The sequence below is a fragment of the Urocampus carinirostris genome, chromosome 18 (assembly GCF_059441175.1).
Source record: "Urocampus carinirostris isolate Australia breed hairy pipefish chromosome 18, RoL_Ucar_1.0, whole genome shotgun sequence".
Taxonomy (NCBI): Eukaryota; Metazoa; Chordata; class Actinopteri; order Syngnathiformes; family Syngnathidae; genus Urocampus; species Urocampus carinirostris.
In genome coordinates, this window is record NC_142366.1 from 27,645,166 (window position 1) to 27,663,544 (window position 18,379).

At 40.7% G+C, this 18,379-nt stretch overlaps 1 protein-coding gene across 1 annotated transcript; it reads right to left on the reverse strand.

The window, feature by feature from the left end:
• Window positions 1-7,729: 7,729 nt before the first annotated feature.
• prmt6 (protein arginine methyltransferase 6) lies at window positions 7,730-13,241 on the reverse strand. The gene is made up of 2 exons (XM_088322274.1): window positions 12,851-13,241; window positions 7,730-9,472 (listed from the first exon to the last, which is right to left on the reverse strand). Exons 1-2 carry the CDS (start codon window positions 13,214-13,216, stop codon window positions 8,768-8,770), a joined length of 1,071 nt encoding a protein of 356 aa, XP_088178400.1. The 5' UTR covers window positions 13,217-13,241; the 3' UTR covers window positions 7,730-8,767.
• Window positions 13,242-18,379: the final 5,138 nt, after the last annotated feature.

The window sequence follows — 18,379 nt, forward strand, 5'->3', positions numbered from 1 at the left end:
AGAGAAAAGAGAAAGAAAAAGAGAGATAAAAAAATAAGAGAAAGAGGGAGGGAAAAGGATAGAGGACAGGACAAAGAAAGAAAAAGAGAGAGAGCGTGAGAAACAAAAGAGAAAGGGAAAAAGAAAGGGAGAGGAAGAAAGAAATCCAAAGAGAAATAGGACAGAAGGAGAGAAAAGAGAAAAGAAAGCGCGAAGGGTAGGAAGAGAGAAAGAGAAAAGAGAGAAAGGAAAAAAGGAAGTTAGAGCAAAATAAGTTAAAAAGACAAAGAGAGAGAAAGAAACAAAGAGCAACAAAGGAAGAGAAAAAGAGAGATATAGAGAGTGAAAGAGAGAGAGTGGGAGAAAAGGGGTGGAAAAGAGGGAGAGAGAGAGAGAGAAAGAAAGAAAAAGAAATACAAGTACAGTGTCTTTGTTCGAGGCACCTTTCTTTGGCAACATCAAGTTGTCATATTTCAACCTGCAGCTTGTTTTTCTCTTGCGCTTCTCTGAGTGTTGTCTCGCGGGCCGGATTCAATCCCTTAGCGGGCCTGATCGGGCCCCCAGGCCGCCTATTTGACACCTGTGTCTTAAGTCCTTTTGGTTTTCCAGTTATGTTACAAAATGTCCAGAATTTCGTATGACAAAATTGAGCTCGACTGATTTTTAGTTTGCAATAAAAATTTGCAGCGTTAAAAAAAATCTACGGGTCCGTTCCCTGAACTATTGCTAATAATGACAAATTGTCTCCTGAGCTAGCCCCGCCCCTCAATGGAGAAATAAAGCCCACCTCTTGGGGGTTGCTCGACGGAATTAGCTTTTGTCAATACCATGTTGCTAATTAGCTTGCTCAGGATGTGCTGACGGAAATATCGCTTACTGTAACCGACTGCTGCAATTGAATCCCATTGGCTCCTTGGCGCTGTCGTTAGCATAGCGCCATGAATGACTGCCGGCCATTAAACGCTCGATGATATGACTGGTTCTAAATGATGGATCGAAGAGGAAGGAGGATTGTTGAGTGCCTCCTAGTGGTAAAAAAACGTTATTCATTCGATTTTTCTTCATTTGAATAATAAGCAAAAAAGTCAAGTCGAGTCATGTTTGTTTGAATAGCCCTTAGCATACCTGTCGCGCTCCGGGGCTCCATGCCCTTACAAACTGTCGTATTTACCCTTACAAAATAATCTTACACCATATTTTTTTTTTTCAAACGTCTTTTTTCATTTTCTCCTTTTATACTTCCTTTTTTTATACAACATCATAATTCGTAATATAATACATCAAAGCAAGTGAGCCGTTGGAGAGCCGGCTCTCTTGAATGAGTAGAGCCGAAAAAGCCGATTCTCTAAAAAGAGACGGAATTCCTTTCACTACACAGCTACCACATGAAATCCGATGTTTTTTAAGACCACATGTATTTCAAATTTTTCAAACGTCTTTTTCATTTTCTCCTTTTATACTTCCTTTTTTTCTTAACATCTTTATACAACATCAAAATTCGTAATATAATGCATCAAAGCAAGTGAGCCGTTGGAGAACCGGCTCTCTTGAATGAGTTGAGCCGAAAAAGCCGGTTCTCTAAAAAAGAGACGGACTTCCTTTCACTACACAGCTACCACATGAAATCCGATGTTTTTTAAGACCACATGTATTTCAAATTTTTCAAACGTCTTTTTCATTTTCTCCTTTTATACTTCCTTTTTTTCTTAACTTCTTTATACAACATCAAAATTCGTAATATAATGCATCAAAGCAAGTGAGCCGTTGGAGAACCGGCTCTCTTGAATGAGTAGAGCCGAAAAAGACGGTTCTCTAAAAAGAGACGGACTTCCTTTCACTACACAACTACCACATTAAACCTGATGTTTTTTAAGACCACGTGTATTTCAAATTTTTCAAACGTCTTTTTCATTTTCTCCTTTTATACTTCCTTTTTTTCTTGACTTCTTTATACAACATCGAAATTCGTAATATAATGCATCAAAGCAAGTGAGCCGTTGGAGAACCGGCTCTCTTGAATGAGTTGAGCCGAAAAAGCCGGTTCTCTAAAAAAGAGACGGACTTCCTTTCACTACACAGCTACCACATGAAATCCGATGTTTTTTAAGACCACATGTATTTCAAATTTTTCAAACGTCTTTTTCATTTTCTCCTTTTATACTTCCTTTTTTTCTTAACTTCTTTATACAACATCAAAATTCGTAATATAATGCATCAAAGCAAGTGAGCCGTTGGAGAGCCGGCTCTCTTGAATGAGTTGAGCCGAAAAAGCCGGTTCTCTAAAAAGAGACGGACTTCCTTTCACTACACAACTACCACATGAAATCCAATGTTTTTTAAGAGCACGTGTCTTTCAAATTTACTCAATCAACCCCGCCTGTTGCTTTCAGATCAGAATGACTTACGGCGTTTTAATTCAGGTTCGGCCATTGCGACTTCATTGTATCCAAAGAAAATTCGAAACTATGTTGTAATGTAGGCCTTCTGCTCTGCTTTCGCTTTGGTCGCGTGTGATCGGAATGATGCATGATGGGAAACCCCCAGGCGGCAGACAGTAGCATCAAACCGCTCGCTTCGTTTGCAACGAAAAAAAACGATACCGAGATAGAGGCTACCGCGGCGAACTGTTTTGATTGATTTGCCGTTTGGTGATAGTCAGTGTATACCGGATGGTATCCATCATTGACAAATTTGCGTTTTTACGTACAGATTTTCTTGTACTCGTCTTAAAATGCATAACCTTATCTTCTCTGTTCCTTTATCTTCTTGGCTTATACCTCACTGTGAATGTGTAAAACTGGAGTGTCATGCCCAATTTTGTTGTCACAATATGTTAACCCATTTTGTAACAATGACAATAAAGGTATATTCTTCTTCTTCTTCTATAATAAATGTACTTTGTACGGCAAAAACGTACAGGTTGACAGGTATGGCTTAGTCACAAGAAGTCTCAAAGAGCTGTACAGACTTCAGACCATTAAAAAAAACATCCCATGATCTAAAACCTACATGAGGGCATGGTAAAACTCAAAACCTCGGCATGAGGAAATTAGGAAACCTTGAGAAGGGACAGCACATGAGGTAATCCCCCTTCCAGGATGACCAGGCTGCCACCATCAACATAAAATATGGGTCATTCATAAGATATAGTTAAACGGGTGTTTTAAGCCTAGATTTAAAGAGTCCCACGGAGATTGCAGATTGAATCTCAGAGGGCAGAGCGTTCCAAGGCACAGGGAATGAAGAATGCGCTCGAACCTACGGATTTCTTCTTGGCTCTTGGGATCACGAGTAGACCCGCGTTTTCAGAGGGAAGGCTCCGGACCGTAACATAGGGGGGAATTCAATCAGAAAGATATGAGGTAGTCCATGCATGATTTTGTATAACTACCAACAGAACCTTAAAATAACATCTTAAGCTAACAGGGAGCCAATGCAGGTTAGCTAAAATCGGGGTCATGTGATCAAACTTAGTTAAAAGCCTCGCTGTAGCATTTTGTACCAGCTGAAGGCTCTTGATTTTGGACTTTGGGGAGACCGGAGAGTATTGCATTACAGTAATCGAGACAGGCGGTAACAAACGCGTGAATTATAATCTCTCCTAAACTCTCCTATCCCTAGGACACCAAGTATTACTACGGTACATTATTTTAAAAAATCATTGTAATTATTTTATACACTTAGGGCACAGGTGTCAAACAGGCGGCCCGCGGGCCAGATCAGGCCCGCTAAGGGATTGAATTCGGCCCGAGAGACAACAACCAGAGAGGCGCAAGAGAAAAACAAGCTGCAGGTTGAAATATGTCGACTTGATGTTGCCAAAACCAGGTGCCTCTAACAAAGACACTGTACTTGTATTTATTTCTCTCTCTCTTTCTTTTCCACCCCATTTCTCCCACTCTGTCTCTTTCACTCTGTGTCTCTCTTTTTCTCTTCCTTTGTTGCTCTTTGACTCTTTCTCTCTGTGTCTTTTTAACTTCATTTGTTCTAACTTCCTTTTTTTTCCTTTTCTCTTTTTTCTCTTTCTCTCTTCCTACCCTTTGCACTTTCTTTTCTCTTTCCTCTCCTTCCGTCTTTCTATCTGTCTTTGGATTTCTTTCTACCTCTCCCTTTCTTTTCCCCCCTCTCTCACGACTTTTTATCTTCTGTTTCTCACGCTCTCTCCCTCTCTCTCTTTTTCTTTCTTTGTCCTGCCCTCTCACCTTTTCCCTCTCTCTTTCTCTTATTTCTTTATCTCTCTTTTTCTTTAATCTACTAGTCCGGCCCCCGACAGAATGTTTGTTCTATCGTGTGGCCCCCGAGTTAAAATGAGTTTGACACCCCTGACTTAGGGTATATATTCGAGCAACGATGATCAGTCGATAATTGCATTGATCAGATCAGCAAAACATGGCAGGAATCATACCCGGGTCGCGGCTGCAAGAGCCCCTTAACCCAACCACTAGGGGATACAGATGACATACGAAAAGGCATTATATTTTATCTCATCATCACACTAGTTTTACTCACTCTGGCAAAAACGATTGTTTGAGTATGGAAAAAAAAAAACAGACAGTCGTCTTGGAAAGATATAAACATAGAAAAACTCAATGAGGGGAACAACTCTTTGGTATCTAATGATGTATGCAATTTATAAACACCTGAAAGTCAAGAAATGTATTTATTAATTCACGAAACAGTTGTGGGTACATTTTTTTTAAATATTTCCTAACAAGATGCTTCCCTACACTATTGCATTTATGAATACTTCACATAGAATACATAAAATACTGGGCTGTAGTCAATTCATAATCCCAAAGGTGAGAACCACCAGGAAAAGTATGTGTGTGTCTGTGTGTGGAGTCAAACTTTTGGACCAGATCAAACAATGTCCAACTGCTCACATGTTCAAATTTAAATAAAAAAAAAAAAAGGTTACTGGCGGAATACAGAGATGAAGAAAATGGGGTATGAGTGATACGAGAGATTGGGAATAGTGCGTCTAGAACTATGGTTAACTTTGTTGTTATTGATGCTATTGTTATATCATAACTGTTATCCCTTTTCGAACATATTATGTAACATTATTTTGATGTTGAATTATTGTTTTGTTCTGTTTTTATTTTAATGTTCGAAATAAAGTTCTCATTCATTCATTGTCCGCCATTTTGCTTCTACGGGAGCTCAAAGGTCCAAAAAACCTTTTCCTGGCGTCCTGTAGAAGTCGGGGGCAAGTAAATGAGATATAAAATGATGCGGCATGGTCTCGTCGAGTGTCCATAGTTTGTATACTTCTTTGTGCCTTTTAGCATTTGTTTTCAGGGGCCCAAACTATCAGACTGAGGAATGGCTTCTTCCCCAATGCTAACAATACGCTAAGCTACAATTTTGGAACACAGTTTTAAGTGCAATATCCCGGTTGTGTATAGTTTTTATTTTAGATGTGAATACTTTATATTTGAAGGGAATACGTTATTTTTTTTGCACTATAATGACTATATTTTGCACCAAATGCATATGTTGACTATTTTTTGCACTATGATGAATATTTTTGCACCAAATGCATAATTGCACAAACCCTTACGATACCAAACTGTATTACGATACCAAACTGTATGTAACATCTTACATGCCGACATTTCTTGTGTAAATATTGTGAAAATTATAACTATAACCTCATCCTCCTTGTTTTATAACCTTATATTCTCTGTTCCTTTATCTTCTTGCCTTTTTTCACTGTGAATGTGTGAAACTGGAGTGTCATGCCCAATTTTGTTGTCACAATATGTTAACCCATTTTGTAATCAGATTTTTTTTATTCATTCTGTATACTTTGTCAACTGGAAAGCAACCCTAACACGATGTTGATAAACGTTATTCTAAATTGTACTAAAGAATGAGTGAATTCTAGTACAATAATACACACTCGTGAGCTATTTTCATAGTACTAAGGTATTGTGAGTGGTGCCTGAGGGCTCCACGTTGGAGACCCTTGATTAAGCCAATCAGAATGCAGAACTCAACGCACAATGTAAATCAGTGTAACAGCGAAACCTGCCAAAAGTAAACCTCGTTATATCATTTTTGGGGCATTTATGGTTGTTTAAGTACGCGGTAATTTAATATTTTGGGTGATTTTGAAATTTCTCAGAATGTATCATAACAAATCCCGAGATCTCTCGGTTTTGTCGTTTAATGGTAACCAGAATCGCACGCAAAAACTGAAATTTTGCGAAGTAGTATCACACCTTCATAAAAGCCCCACAATGGTTAAACTTACCTTGATAGGACTTGATTGATATGACCGACTGAGAGTATAGAACTTTGACAAAATAACACGTATGGATCAACACAGAATTGCAGTTGGGTCAATGGTTTTATAGTCATCGTACGATATTAAAATGAAATTGGAGGACTTACGTCAAAAGCGTATGTAGTTTCAGGTCCCTGTGAGGTCCGGGGTTTATCGGGACTCTTGGACTCTCGCCACAAGGTCATGGATGTCGAAGCCCCTCCGCCTGGGTGGGTATGGAACCGAGAGGCTGGCTCGTTGTGCGCTAGGATCGGGTGTTAGCGTAGCCGAGCAGTAGGCAGCTAACACCAAGGCTCGACCATGCTATGGGACCCGGCCTTAGTTCTCGTCGCTTTCTTCCTCCGTTTTCCGCATTTTTGGGGAAATGACGTCACAGAAATCGATTCCTGGGCGAAACGTCCATTTTAAAAATCTCCAAAATTTAAACCACGATATGTACATGAATCGATCTTTGGTGCTAACCCAACTAATGGGTAACAAAAAGGAGCTTTCAACTTGAAAAAGGTTGAAAGCCCCTGGTCTAAGGTTTGGTGCCCTCGTAGTACAAAGTAAGTGTCCGCCATTTTGACCATAGGTTTGGTTCCTACAACTTAAGCCAAGTTAAATTCAAGACTTTTGAAGACTTTTTAAGGATTTTTTTTAAATCAAATCAGACTTCCCGTGGTCCAAAGTCAACGTCTGAAGTTGCTATGTGCACTGTGGTTAGATCTAAGACATGCGTTTGCTCTAAAATGCCCGACTGAAACCACATCACCGTTTTGATAGTCATTGTGGTCACGACATGTTGCCAGGAAAGTAAGACAATTGATGAATGTTACGAAGTATTTTCAGTTCAAACAAATCTTATTAATGCACACGCATTTTTGAGACCTTGGAAAACTTCGGACATTTTAATGCCAATTAGGGACTTATTTTTAGAGTAATAAATTCAATGCCTTGTAAGACTTTTTAAGTATCCGCAAGAAACCTGCATACAATTGTGTTTTGTACTCACATGTCCGTAGTATTATGTTTAATAGTTAATAAATCTTTGAACAAGCCCCTCGTCTAAGCTGCAGCAATTGTTGTTTTTGCTTCACAAAATAAGATCCACCAGTTAAAGAGACAGTGCATGTTATTTTTAGCGGAAGGAAAAATAAGTGCTAAAAAGCTCAAAAAAAGAATAAAAAACTACTACTGTAACAAGATTTATAATTGTTCTATATATTTTTGTCCAACCTTTGACAAGGTTTTGGGGTATCCGTAACAGCAAGAGAGGATGGATGTAGATAGATAGATAGACAGTCAGACAGATGTGAAGATAGATAGATAGACAGTCAGACAGATAGATAGATAGACAGACATATAAACAGACAGACAGAACAGAACAGGACAGGACAGGACAGACAGACAGACAGACAGACAGACACTTTATTCATCCCCGCAGGGAAATTCACAGATGACAGACAAATAATACAATTTATTTAAAGAAAGTTTTATTGATAAAAATAAAACTTGCAGAACATAGAGGCAATAACAAGTGATTTTGAATTTGTTTTACTACAATTTAAACACTTAAAGGGACAGTGTGTATCATTTTACCCCCTAAATGTCGCTGCATTGTCTCACACAACTGAAGAACGAGTGCTAAAAAGCACAAGAGAGAATACAAACTACAGAGACTCAAAGTGACCAAACCGGACCATTGTCTACTATTTTTTTGCCCAGCATTTTGCGATTTTTTTTATGTTACTGTAGCAGCAAGATGGCTGACAATCATGGCAGCTCCCTTTCAGCGGGGCTCAGGTTATGTAAAGCACGTTCCAATTTCTCAACCTACGAGAATTTTAAATGTAGTCAATGAAGACCTCCAGAAGCGCTTTACAATGTGCTTCACACTTTTCCATTTTACACACTAACTAACCGATAGCAGCATCACCCATGCAAGGCACCTACCTGCTATCAGGGGCATTAGGGATTCAGTGTCTTGACCAAGGACACTTCGACATCCGGAAAATCAAACCTGCGACCTCTTATCGTTATTTACCACTAGAAGGAGCTTAATAGGGGCAGCACGGCGGCGCAGTGGTTAGCGCGTGTGCGGCACAGTTCTAAGGTCTTGGGAAACCTCCTGTGTGGGTTCAAATCCAGCTACCGGACTTACTGTGCGGAGTTTGTATGTTCTCCCCGTGCTTGCATGGGTTTCCTCCGGGCACTCCGGTTTCCTCCCACATTCCAAAGACATGCATTTCAGGTGGATTGGCCGGTCCAAATTGTCCCTCGGTGTGAATGAGCAAGCGAGTTGTCTGTCCCTGTGTGCCCTGCGATTGGCTGGGAACCAGTTCAGGGTGTCCCCTGCCCACTGCCCGATGATTGTTGGGATGGGCTCCAGCACCCCCGCGACCCTACTGAGGATAAGCGGTGCAGCTAATGAGATGAGATGAGGAGCTTAATAGTACACACTGTCCCTTGAGAGAAAAACTATCCTCCTGCTGGCCGTGAGTTTGAGACCCTGATCTAATTATTACATGGTGGTGATGTCTCAGAGTTCCAGTCAGGAATCGAGAAAGTCTTGGCCTGTGTTTTTTGTTTCCCTATGGTATACTCCAGATGTACGCAAACATGTCTGTCGCTGTCCTCCGAGGGATACATGTTGACTTCCCCCGTCACCGACGTGTCCTGCTCCACCTCCGCCGGCTCGTCCAAGTACAAAACCGCTTGCTTCCAGTGAGTCTCAGGTTTAAACGGCGAAGTGGACAAAACGATCGGTTGCGCTCCGTCCGGACACGGGAACGAGACCGTGAAGTAGATGCAAAACGCGTTGACGGCGGCGGAACCGAACGACGCGCAACGGAACTGGCCTCGAACCGACCGTAGATCCTCCGTTGTGATGTCGTGCAGGTCCAGTTCGGCGAACCGGACCGGGTGCGAGAGCACGTCTTCGGCAGTGACCGGGCTGACGGATATATCCGAGTTTTTGATGCATTTCCTGGCAAAGTCCACCATGCTCGACATGTCGACACCGTATTTGTCTTTGACTGTGTACCAAAACTGTAAACGATCCTCTACCACTGGCTCGCAAATGGGCGTGATGAAAAGTTGGGCTTTGCTGGGTAAAATGACCCCACCGGGTTTTTTCAACCACTTGTCCCGAGCGTACAGAACCGAGTTGAGCATGGACTCGTGCAGGAGTGCGTAACCCATCCACTCGCTCACGATCACCTGAAGGATGGAGAAAGAATAAGAGGTGACGGAGCTCAGTGTTCTCGTTTGCCCGCGTCCCCGACGCATCATTTTTGCTGGGGACGCATCGTCTCAAATCAACGTGCGTCCCCGGGACCCGACCTTTTTGCCACAAAACTGTCATTATTACCCGATTACTATTTTTAACAAAGATTTACTGCACTCCAAACTTCTCTTCAGGCAGATCTGCCATTGTTGTTTTGGTCTCGCGGTTCGAGTTTTCGTCTGCACGCCGATCTCGGAAAACAAGAGATCTCGTTGTGTAGTGAAAGGAAGTCCGTCTTTTTTTTACAGAACCGGCTTTTTTGGCTCAACTCATTAAAAAGAGCCGGCTCTCAAACGGCTCACTTGCTTTGATGATTGATATTACGAATGATGTTGTATAAAGAAGTTAAGAAAAAAAGGAAGTATAAAAGGAGAAAATAAAAAAAGACAGGTTTGTGGTTATCGCTTTAATCGGTATATTATCAACAATAATTTGATGCAGAAAATGGATTAATAATTTGATGATTAAAACTGAATGAATATATAGATTTATTACCGTAAATTACGGACTATAAGCCGCTACTTTTTTCCCAAACTTTCAACCCTGCGGCTTATTTAGTGATGCGGCCAAATTATGAAATTTCTCTAATGGCCGCCAGCGGCGCTCGAGTACAAAAGGTAAGATTTAGACTGCAACTTCTTAGCTTGTGCACGAATTAAATTAGCGTAGACATATCCTCATCACGCAAATTGCAAAAAAAAAAAAGGCACATAACGCAACCTTCAAGTTACACGCAATCGAGCAGTCCGATAAAGAAGGAAACATTACCTTGAGAGCGTGATGCTAACGTGCATTTTAATAAAGGAGCATGAGACGGCATCTGTATGACAAAGTCTCTTTCCCATACCGAAGGAAGACGACTCTGATGGCGTCGGTTATAAGGAGGAAGATAAGAACGGTTTACCGTGCTTATTTCAAGTACCGTATGTTTTTTTTACAGAGCTGTCTACTGTGTTGAGAGCGTGTTGCTAGTAGCGTTTTGCTACCCTTCACAGGCACGGTCTGGGATGAAAGTTATAATATTATTGTTAAAGCTTTGAAAACTGTACCGTCTTTCTTTGTAAATATGTGTAACCATGTATAATATGTATTTGCAACTGCATATTTTTGTAATGTATTTATTTTAAAAACTTATTCTGATATGTTTTGTACGGGCAAATGAGAAAGAAGGGGCGGGGCAAACGCGGGCTGACGGGAAGTGGAGTAAAGGTGAGACGTGTTTGTGTACGCGGCCGACTATTGTGGATTATATTTTTCCCCACCCTTACCTTTGGAAATATACACTTTTTTCCTTGGATAACTTTCAACAGGCACCCGGACTTAAGTGCCGGTATCATTTTCCGTTCAATTAGCCGGGTGTGTTTTTTGGACTTAATCGGGGATTGGTTAATTTCGTGTTTGAATTGCGTTTATTCAATGTGGGCGCATGCGGCTAATATACAGGTGCGGCTTGTGTATGTACAATATCGGTTTTCCTCCCGAAATGTGGTGGGTGCAGCTTATAATCAGGTGCGCTCTATACTCCGGAATTTATGGTATATATTTGTCGCCGATTTACGATTTCAACCTCGATAACACAAAATTTTGGGGACCAATAGATCTCTGTTGGGACCCATAGATTTTTGAGCATGTGAATCCCCGGGACCCATCACTTTTCACAGGTAAAATGAACACTGCGGAACTATGGCTGATGCGTTCAAGAAGTGCAATTTAAGGTGCTTTTAAGTCAAGTCATGTTTATTTGTATAGCCCTTGTTGGAATTTAATTGTCAAAAAGTACCGTATATCAAATTGTTCAAATTAGTTATCCGACTATTAACCTAACACCGGCCTTTCCACACGGGGGTGGATTTAATTTCATTAACAATTTGACTAAGTGTACTCCATCGAAAACAGCCGAATTACTGACGTTTGAGTCTGTGTGAAGCCGTCTTCTGAAGTCCTTTAGCTCTCTCCTTGGCCCACGTCATATACATAAATAAATCATGTACCTCAAATAGATCAATAAGTATAGATTGGTGACAGCAATTCAGGTCTTATGAGCGTTAGCTGTGGAGTCCCTCAAGGGTCTGTGTTAGGAACTTTATTGTTTTTACTATACATAAGTGGCTTAAGTAATGCATCATCCATTTGCTGACCACACTTCAATAACTGTGCGCAATTACAAATATACATTAATTTCAGGCAGAAATAACCACAGAACTTAAAAAAGCAAAGCAATAGTTTCATGAAAAAACAAACAGGTACTTAAAGCTTCGGCTTCAGCCTACTCCCCTTGAGAACATGTTTAAGTATTGAATTATTGGATTGTACAGCTGTTTTTGTGCTTTTATCGTGGCCGGCGACTTTAATCAGGCATGGACTGTATTTCCCAAATCCATTCAATACGTGGACTGAGCAATTAGGGAAAAAAAAACTCGACCGTGTGTACAGTAAAATCAAACATCTAGTTGGATCCAGCCATCTCTGTCTGTCCCTCACTCCCTCCGGAGGAAAAAAAATCCCATGCAAGGACAGTAAACACATCTTCTTTGTTCCTTTGTTTTCTTTACCCTCACTGTAAAATGTGGAACTGGAGTGCCACGTCCGATTTCGTCGTCACAATACATATTCAACCCATGTTGTAACAATGACAATAAAGGTATATTCTATTCTATTCTAAATAGTTTAGTACTTCACTTTGTTTATTGATGATTATTTTATGTTTTTTTTTTGTTATAAATTGTTATGGGCAGCGCAGTGGTTAGCGTGTGTGCTGCACAGTTCTGAGGTCGTGAGATCAGACCTCCAGTGTGGAGTTTGCATGTTCTCCCCGTGCTTGCGTGGGTTTCCTTTGGGCACTTTTTGATATTTTTTTCAGATACTCTATAAAATCTATTGCTCGTTTTTTTTGTATCATAAGTGTGTATGTGTAATATATATATATATATATATATATATATATATATATGATTAGATGGGCAGCATGGGAGCGCAGTGGTTAGCACGTGTGCAGCACAGTTCTGAGGTCATGAGATCGACCCTTCCTGTTAGGAGTTTGCATGTTCTCCCCGTGCTTGCGTGGGTTTCCTCCGGGCACTCCGGTTTCCTCCCACATTCAGGTTAATTGGCCGGTCCAAATTGTCCCTAGGTGTGAGTGAGCGAGTGAGTTGTCTGTCTCTGTGTACCCTGCGATTGGCTGGCAACCAGTTCAGTGTGTCCCCTTCCCACTGGTGGACTCCAGCTCGCCCGCGACACTACTGAGGATAAGCGGTGCAGATGATGGATGGATTTTTTTGTGCTGTGCATGAATAAAAAAAACACAAACAAACCTCCACCATCTCAGGCAGCTCCACAGTCTCCACCGTCCCTCGTATGACTTGGATTTTGTCTTCCATTTGGTTTTGTCGGACTATTTTAACAGCTTGCTCGGCAATGGAGCAGGCTTCCACGGCGTAAACTTTCCTGGCGCCGGCTTGAACGCAGAACATGCTCAGCACGCCGGTTCCTGCCCCGACGTCCAGGACAACTTTCCCTCGAATAGACTCGCTGTTTTTCAAAATGGCCAATCTATAAGTGTTTGTTCGAACTTGGTCGGCTATCATTTCTTCGTGTATTGACACATCGGAATAACTATCGAAATATAAGCTGTCCTGTCGGGTTTTGTCGTATTTTCGCTTCTTATTGATAAGAGACATGTTGGCTACAATGTGGAGTCGATTACCTGAGAGACAGTTCCGCGTTGTTGAATTAGGGATTTGTAGTTTTAAGCATCTTGTGGTACACACACACGCACGTAAAAAGGACTACATTTCCTGAAAACAATGATGGTGCGTTCCCTAACAAGAAAATGTAGGACATATGAATGGCCAGACTCAATTCGGATACACCATGGGTCCCCAGACTTTCTCACGTGAGGGCCACATAATTATTCCCCTCTTCTAATTACGGACCAGTTTGTTACAAAAAAATAGTGACTAAATGTAAAAACATATTTTTTTCCACGAAGCCACAATGAAATATGTTTTTAAAAACAGAAAATAAATTATAAAAACGAAAAAAACTGAAAAAAAATAGTACTGTGCACTAATTTATCATAGTTTTTTTACAACACTGGACCACCTGGTGTATAAATGACCTGCAAAAAGACTGAAGATTGTATCTCATCATCACACTATTTTTAGTCATGGTACCAGAAAATAATGTTATTTTTATAGTGTGTTTCACGTGTTACAATGACAATGAACTATATTCTATTCAAAGTGCATTGACAAATTTATAGTCATGTAACATGTGAAATGAATGACAAAATTAATATTTTTTTCGGTTAGCGTAACCAAGGAGTTTGGAATAATGAGATAAAATCAAATGCCCTCACTCTGATTTTGAAATTTTTTTAGCCAAGGGGAATGTAACAAAAAATGTAGAAAAGAGCGAAAACAGCTTGAAGGATTTCATACATTTGACTATAAAGGATTTTATACGATTAACTCATAATGCAATGAAGATTTTCACTGAGTAGGCTTTAGTTCAATGACAGGTCAGGTTGTTCCAAATGCACAATATTTTGTCTAGTTCTGTTGATAAAAGGACTCTGACGGAGGACGGCAAGCGTTGTTTTGAGAAATGCTTGCCGTTGTTTTGAGGAAACACAGACATTGGGATGCTCTTCTCTGAGATTGTGAAGCCCATGTTGGGCTTCCTTGGCGCGCCCATGGGAGGAGTCGGCACGCCATTGTGCAGGGAGAAGATGGCCAATGAGGAGAGAACCAAAGGACTTGAGAAGAGGGCTTCCCAGAGTCTCCAACGACACTAATTTGGCCGTTTTCGATGGAATACACTTAGTTAAATTGTTAATGATATTGATTCTGCCCCCGTGTGAAAATTTTGGCTTTCCTGTTATAACTTTTTTTGTACAACAAAATAAAGGTAGGCATTCATAAAAGTTACTCTTTTAATATTGAATCTTAATACTCTTTAGATTTATCATGTTTGTTTTTTGTTTGTCCTTCAGAAGCCAGATTTAGAAAAATATATTTCCGTTTTTTGTCTTTTCTCTTCTAAAGAATTTGGAGAAATGTTTGAGTCTGTGACTCTACAATGAACATGGATTATTTAATGAGTTTCCATATAAAGGAATATTTAGCGATCTACAGCAAAAATGGGGTCTGTTGGTGTGACACCTTGACTGTAAAGTGTAGTTAAAATGGTGTCCTATATATACTGGACTGAACCCTTGGGTGACCAGTCGCGCCACGTTTTTGCACGTGCGACGAACAGCTCCGGGAGTAACAACATGTTAAGTACCGTATTTTCCGCACTATAAGGCGCACCTGGTTATAGGGCGCACCCCGAAAAAATAGTTTTTGGTCGTATATTTGACATACATAAGACGCACCGGACTATAAGGCGCTATAATGGGAACGTGGACAAAACAGTCAGATAGTTCAGTCCAACTTATTACCCCCTTAACATTCCCAAAGCTTGCAAAGACGCAAATACGTGTCGAGAACACGTGCGGATGCGGTGTCCGTACGATGTCACTCAAATGCATCGTTCCATCATTCGGAAGGTTAAAGTCTTGGGATTCAAGAAATGCCAACCATTCCTTAGTTTCTATTTTCTTTTTCGCTCGCAACTTTACTGTGCATATGACAAACACTTGGAATTGAGTTGAATTTAAAAATAGACACTCCATTCCATCCATTATCTGCACCGCTTATCACAGAAACATCGAGTTCAGTCTGAAACAAGATACAGGGAAAATATATAGCCGAAGTAGCTCACCGAAGTCGTTGTGTTCAATTTACAATGTGCAGCCATGGTCCTCTTATATCGGTGAGTTTAGTAAATCCAGGAGAATAAAATATTAACGAATACAGAATAGAAAAAAATGCTTTCTGTATGCCGTCAGCCACGTGCTATACACATTCATCTTTTTCGGCCAATTGCAGGCTTTGTTTTGCCGTTTAAGCCAATGCCAGCCTGTAAATGATAAAAAGGATCCGCCCCTTGACCTCCGAATAACTTTAGCCTATAGTGATCGATTCAAATGATGATTGACACATTGGTTAGCCAATGAAACGCCTGTAAATAAATCCCAGCATACACCGCGTACTACTTGGCGTTCAGGGGAAAATCTAGTCGGCAGCTGCAAGTTAGTTGGAAAACTTAATGTTGATAAGGCGCACTGTATTATAAGGCGCATGGTCAGCTTTTGAAAAAAATAAAGGCTTTTAGGTGCGCCTTAAAGTGCGGAAAATACGGTATTTGTGCAGGTTCCATTTTATCTCCAACCCATATGTACTCATGAAAAGAGCCATTTATGGCTCACGAGCCATATGTTTCCTACTCCTGTTCGTACCCTTACACACGGAAGCTCTTACACCAAAAAGTCAGATGTGCCTTATGTATAAAAAATACATGACAAAAACTATGTGTTTGGGGGTGCGCCTTATAATCCAGTGCGCCTTATAGAGCGAAAATTACGGTAATTATTTTTAAAATGAATTAAAATGAAGTATTGAATGACAAATAACTGTTAAAAATATTGTTATACTGTAACTTCAAGTGTTATAACTCCACGATTTCCCCTGTTCAAATGTAAATCTCATCTCATCAGCCGTACCACTTATCCTCATTAGGGCCGCGGGGGGGCTGGAGCCCATCCCAGCCATCTCCGGGCAGTGGGCAGGGGACACCCTCAACTGGTTGCCAGCCAATCGCAGGGCACACAGGGACAGACAACTCATAGCGTTTTTCAGGTCAATGAAGACCTCTCAAAGCGCTTTACAATGTACTTCACACTTTACCCTTTTACACACTAACTAACCGATAGCAGTGTCAGCCATGCAAAGGAACTACCTGCTATCAGGGGCATTCAGTGTCTTGCCCAAGGACACTTCGACATATAACACGGAGGAGCCGGGAATCGAACCTGGGACCTCTTGATCCCAAGACTTGCGCCCTACCTCCTGAGCTAATGGCACATTCTAACAAGTTCCACACAAGACTGAACATTTTCACCAAAGTTACGTCAGGTTGAACTCTAGGGCTGCATTTACATTAAAGAGACAGTGTATGTTAATGTAGTGCAACGGAAAATGAGTGCTAAAAAGCTCAAAAAAGAAAAAAAAAATACTACTGTAACGAGATTTATAATTGTTCTATATGTTTTCCCCATCTTTTGACAAGGTTTTGGGGTACCTGTAGCAGCAAGATGACGGACAATTAATACACAGTTTTTAACAAAAGTTTTAATGATAAAAAAAAACCTTGCAGAACATAAAGACAATAACAATTGATTTTGAATTGGTTTCAACACAATTTTAACACTCATACTGTATGATTTTTGTGTTTAAAGGGACAGTGTGTATCATTTGACCCCCCTAAATGTCGCTGCATTGTGTCGCACAACTGAAGACCGAGTGCTAAAAAGCACAAGTAAGAATACAAACTACGGAGACTCACAGTGACCGAACCGCACCATTGCGTGCTATTTTTTCGCCCAGCATTTTGCGATTTTTTTTATGTTACTGTAGCAGCAAGATGGCTGACAATCATGGCAGCTCCCGACGATGGTCTGCATGTACTAGTATATAGCGCTTTTCAAGTCAATGAAGACCCCCCAAAGCGCAATTTTCCCTTTTACACACGAACCGATAACAGCATCATGCAAGGAAACTTCAACATAACACGGAAGAGCCGGGAATCGAACCTGCGACCTCTTGATCCCGAGACGAGCGCTCTACCTCCAGAGCTAATGCCACATTTTAACAAGTTACACTCAAAAATTTTCACCGAAGTTATGTCAGGTTGAACTCTCATCCTGAAGGTCTTTTGGGGATTTTCCGAGATCCTCGCAAAAAACAATCCCCGACAAACGAGTATGAGGCGGATCCGTGTGTAACGATGAAAAAAGTCCGAGTTTGAAGAAGTTTTACTATTTCAAAACAAAGGCCTGCACGCGGAGTTTTCAAAGTAATGGCAGATTATATCGTGAAAGAAGCAGAGAAACTGTTTAGTATTCAAAACAGTTAAGTTTAGGTGTCAAACAGGCGGCCCGCGGACTAGATCAGGCCCGCTAAGGGATTGAATTCGGCCCGTGAGACAACACTCAGAGAAGCGCAAGAGGAAAAAAAGCTGCAGGTTAAAATATGTCCACTCGATGTTGCCAAAGAAAGGTGCCTCGAACAAAGACACTGTACTTATATTTTTCTCTCTCTCTCTCTCTCTCTCTCTCTCTCTCTCTTTTTTGCTCTCATTCTTTTCATTTGTTGTTCGTTCTCTTTCACTCTTAGTATCTCTTTCTTTATCTATATGCAATTTTTCCATTTCTCTCTCTCTCTCTCTCTCTCTCTCTCTCTCTCTCTCTCTCTCTCTCTCTCTCTCTCTCTCTCTCTCTCTCTCTCTCTCTCTCTCTCTCTCTCTCTCTCTCTCTCTCTCTCTCTCTCTCTCTCTCTCTCTCTTTTGCTCTCATTCTTTTCATTTGTTGTTCGTTCTCTTTCACTCTTAGTATCTCTTTCTTTATCTATATGCAATTTTTCCATTTTCTCTCTCTCTCTCTCTCTCTCTCTCTCTCTCTCTCTCTTTCTCTCTCTTTTCCACCCCCTTTCTTCCACTATCTGTCTCTTTCACTCTGTCTCTCTTTTTCTCTTCCTTTGTTGCTCTTTGTACCTTTCTCTCTCTGTCTTTTTAACTTCTTTTGCTCTAACTTCCTTTTTTCCTCTTCTTTCTTTTCTCTTTCTCTCTTCCTACCCTTTGCACTTTCTTTTCTCTTTTCTCTTCTTCTGTCTTTCTATTTCTATTTGGATTTATTTCTTCCTCTCCCTTTTCTTTTCCCCCTCTCTCATGAGTTTTTA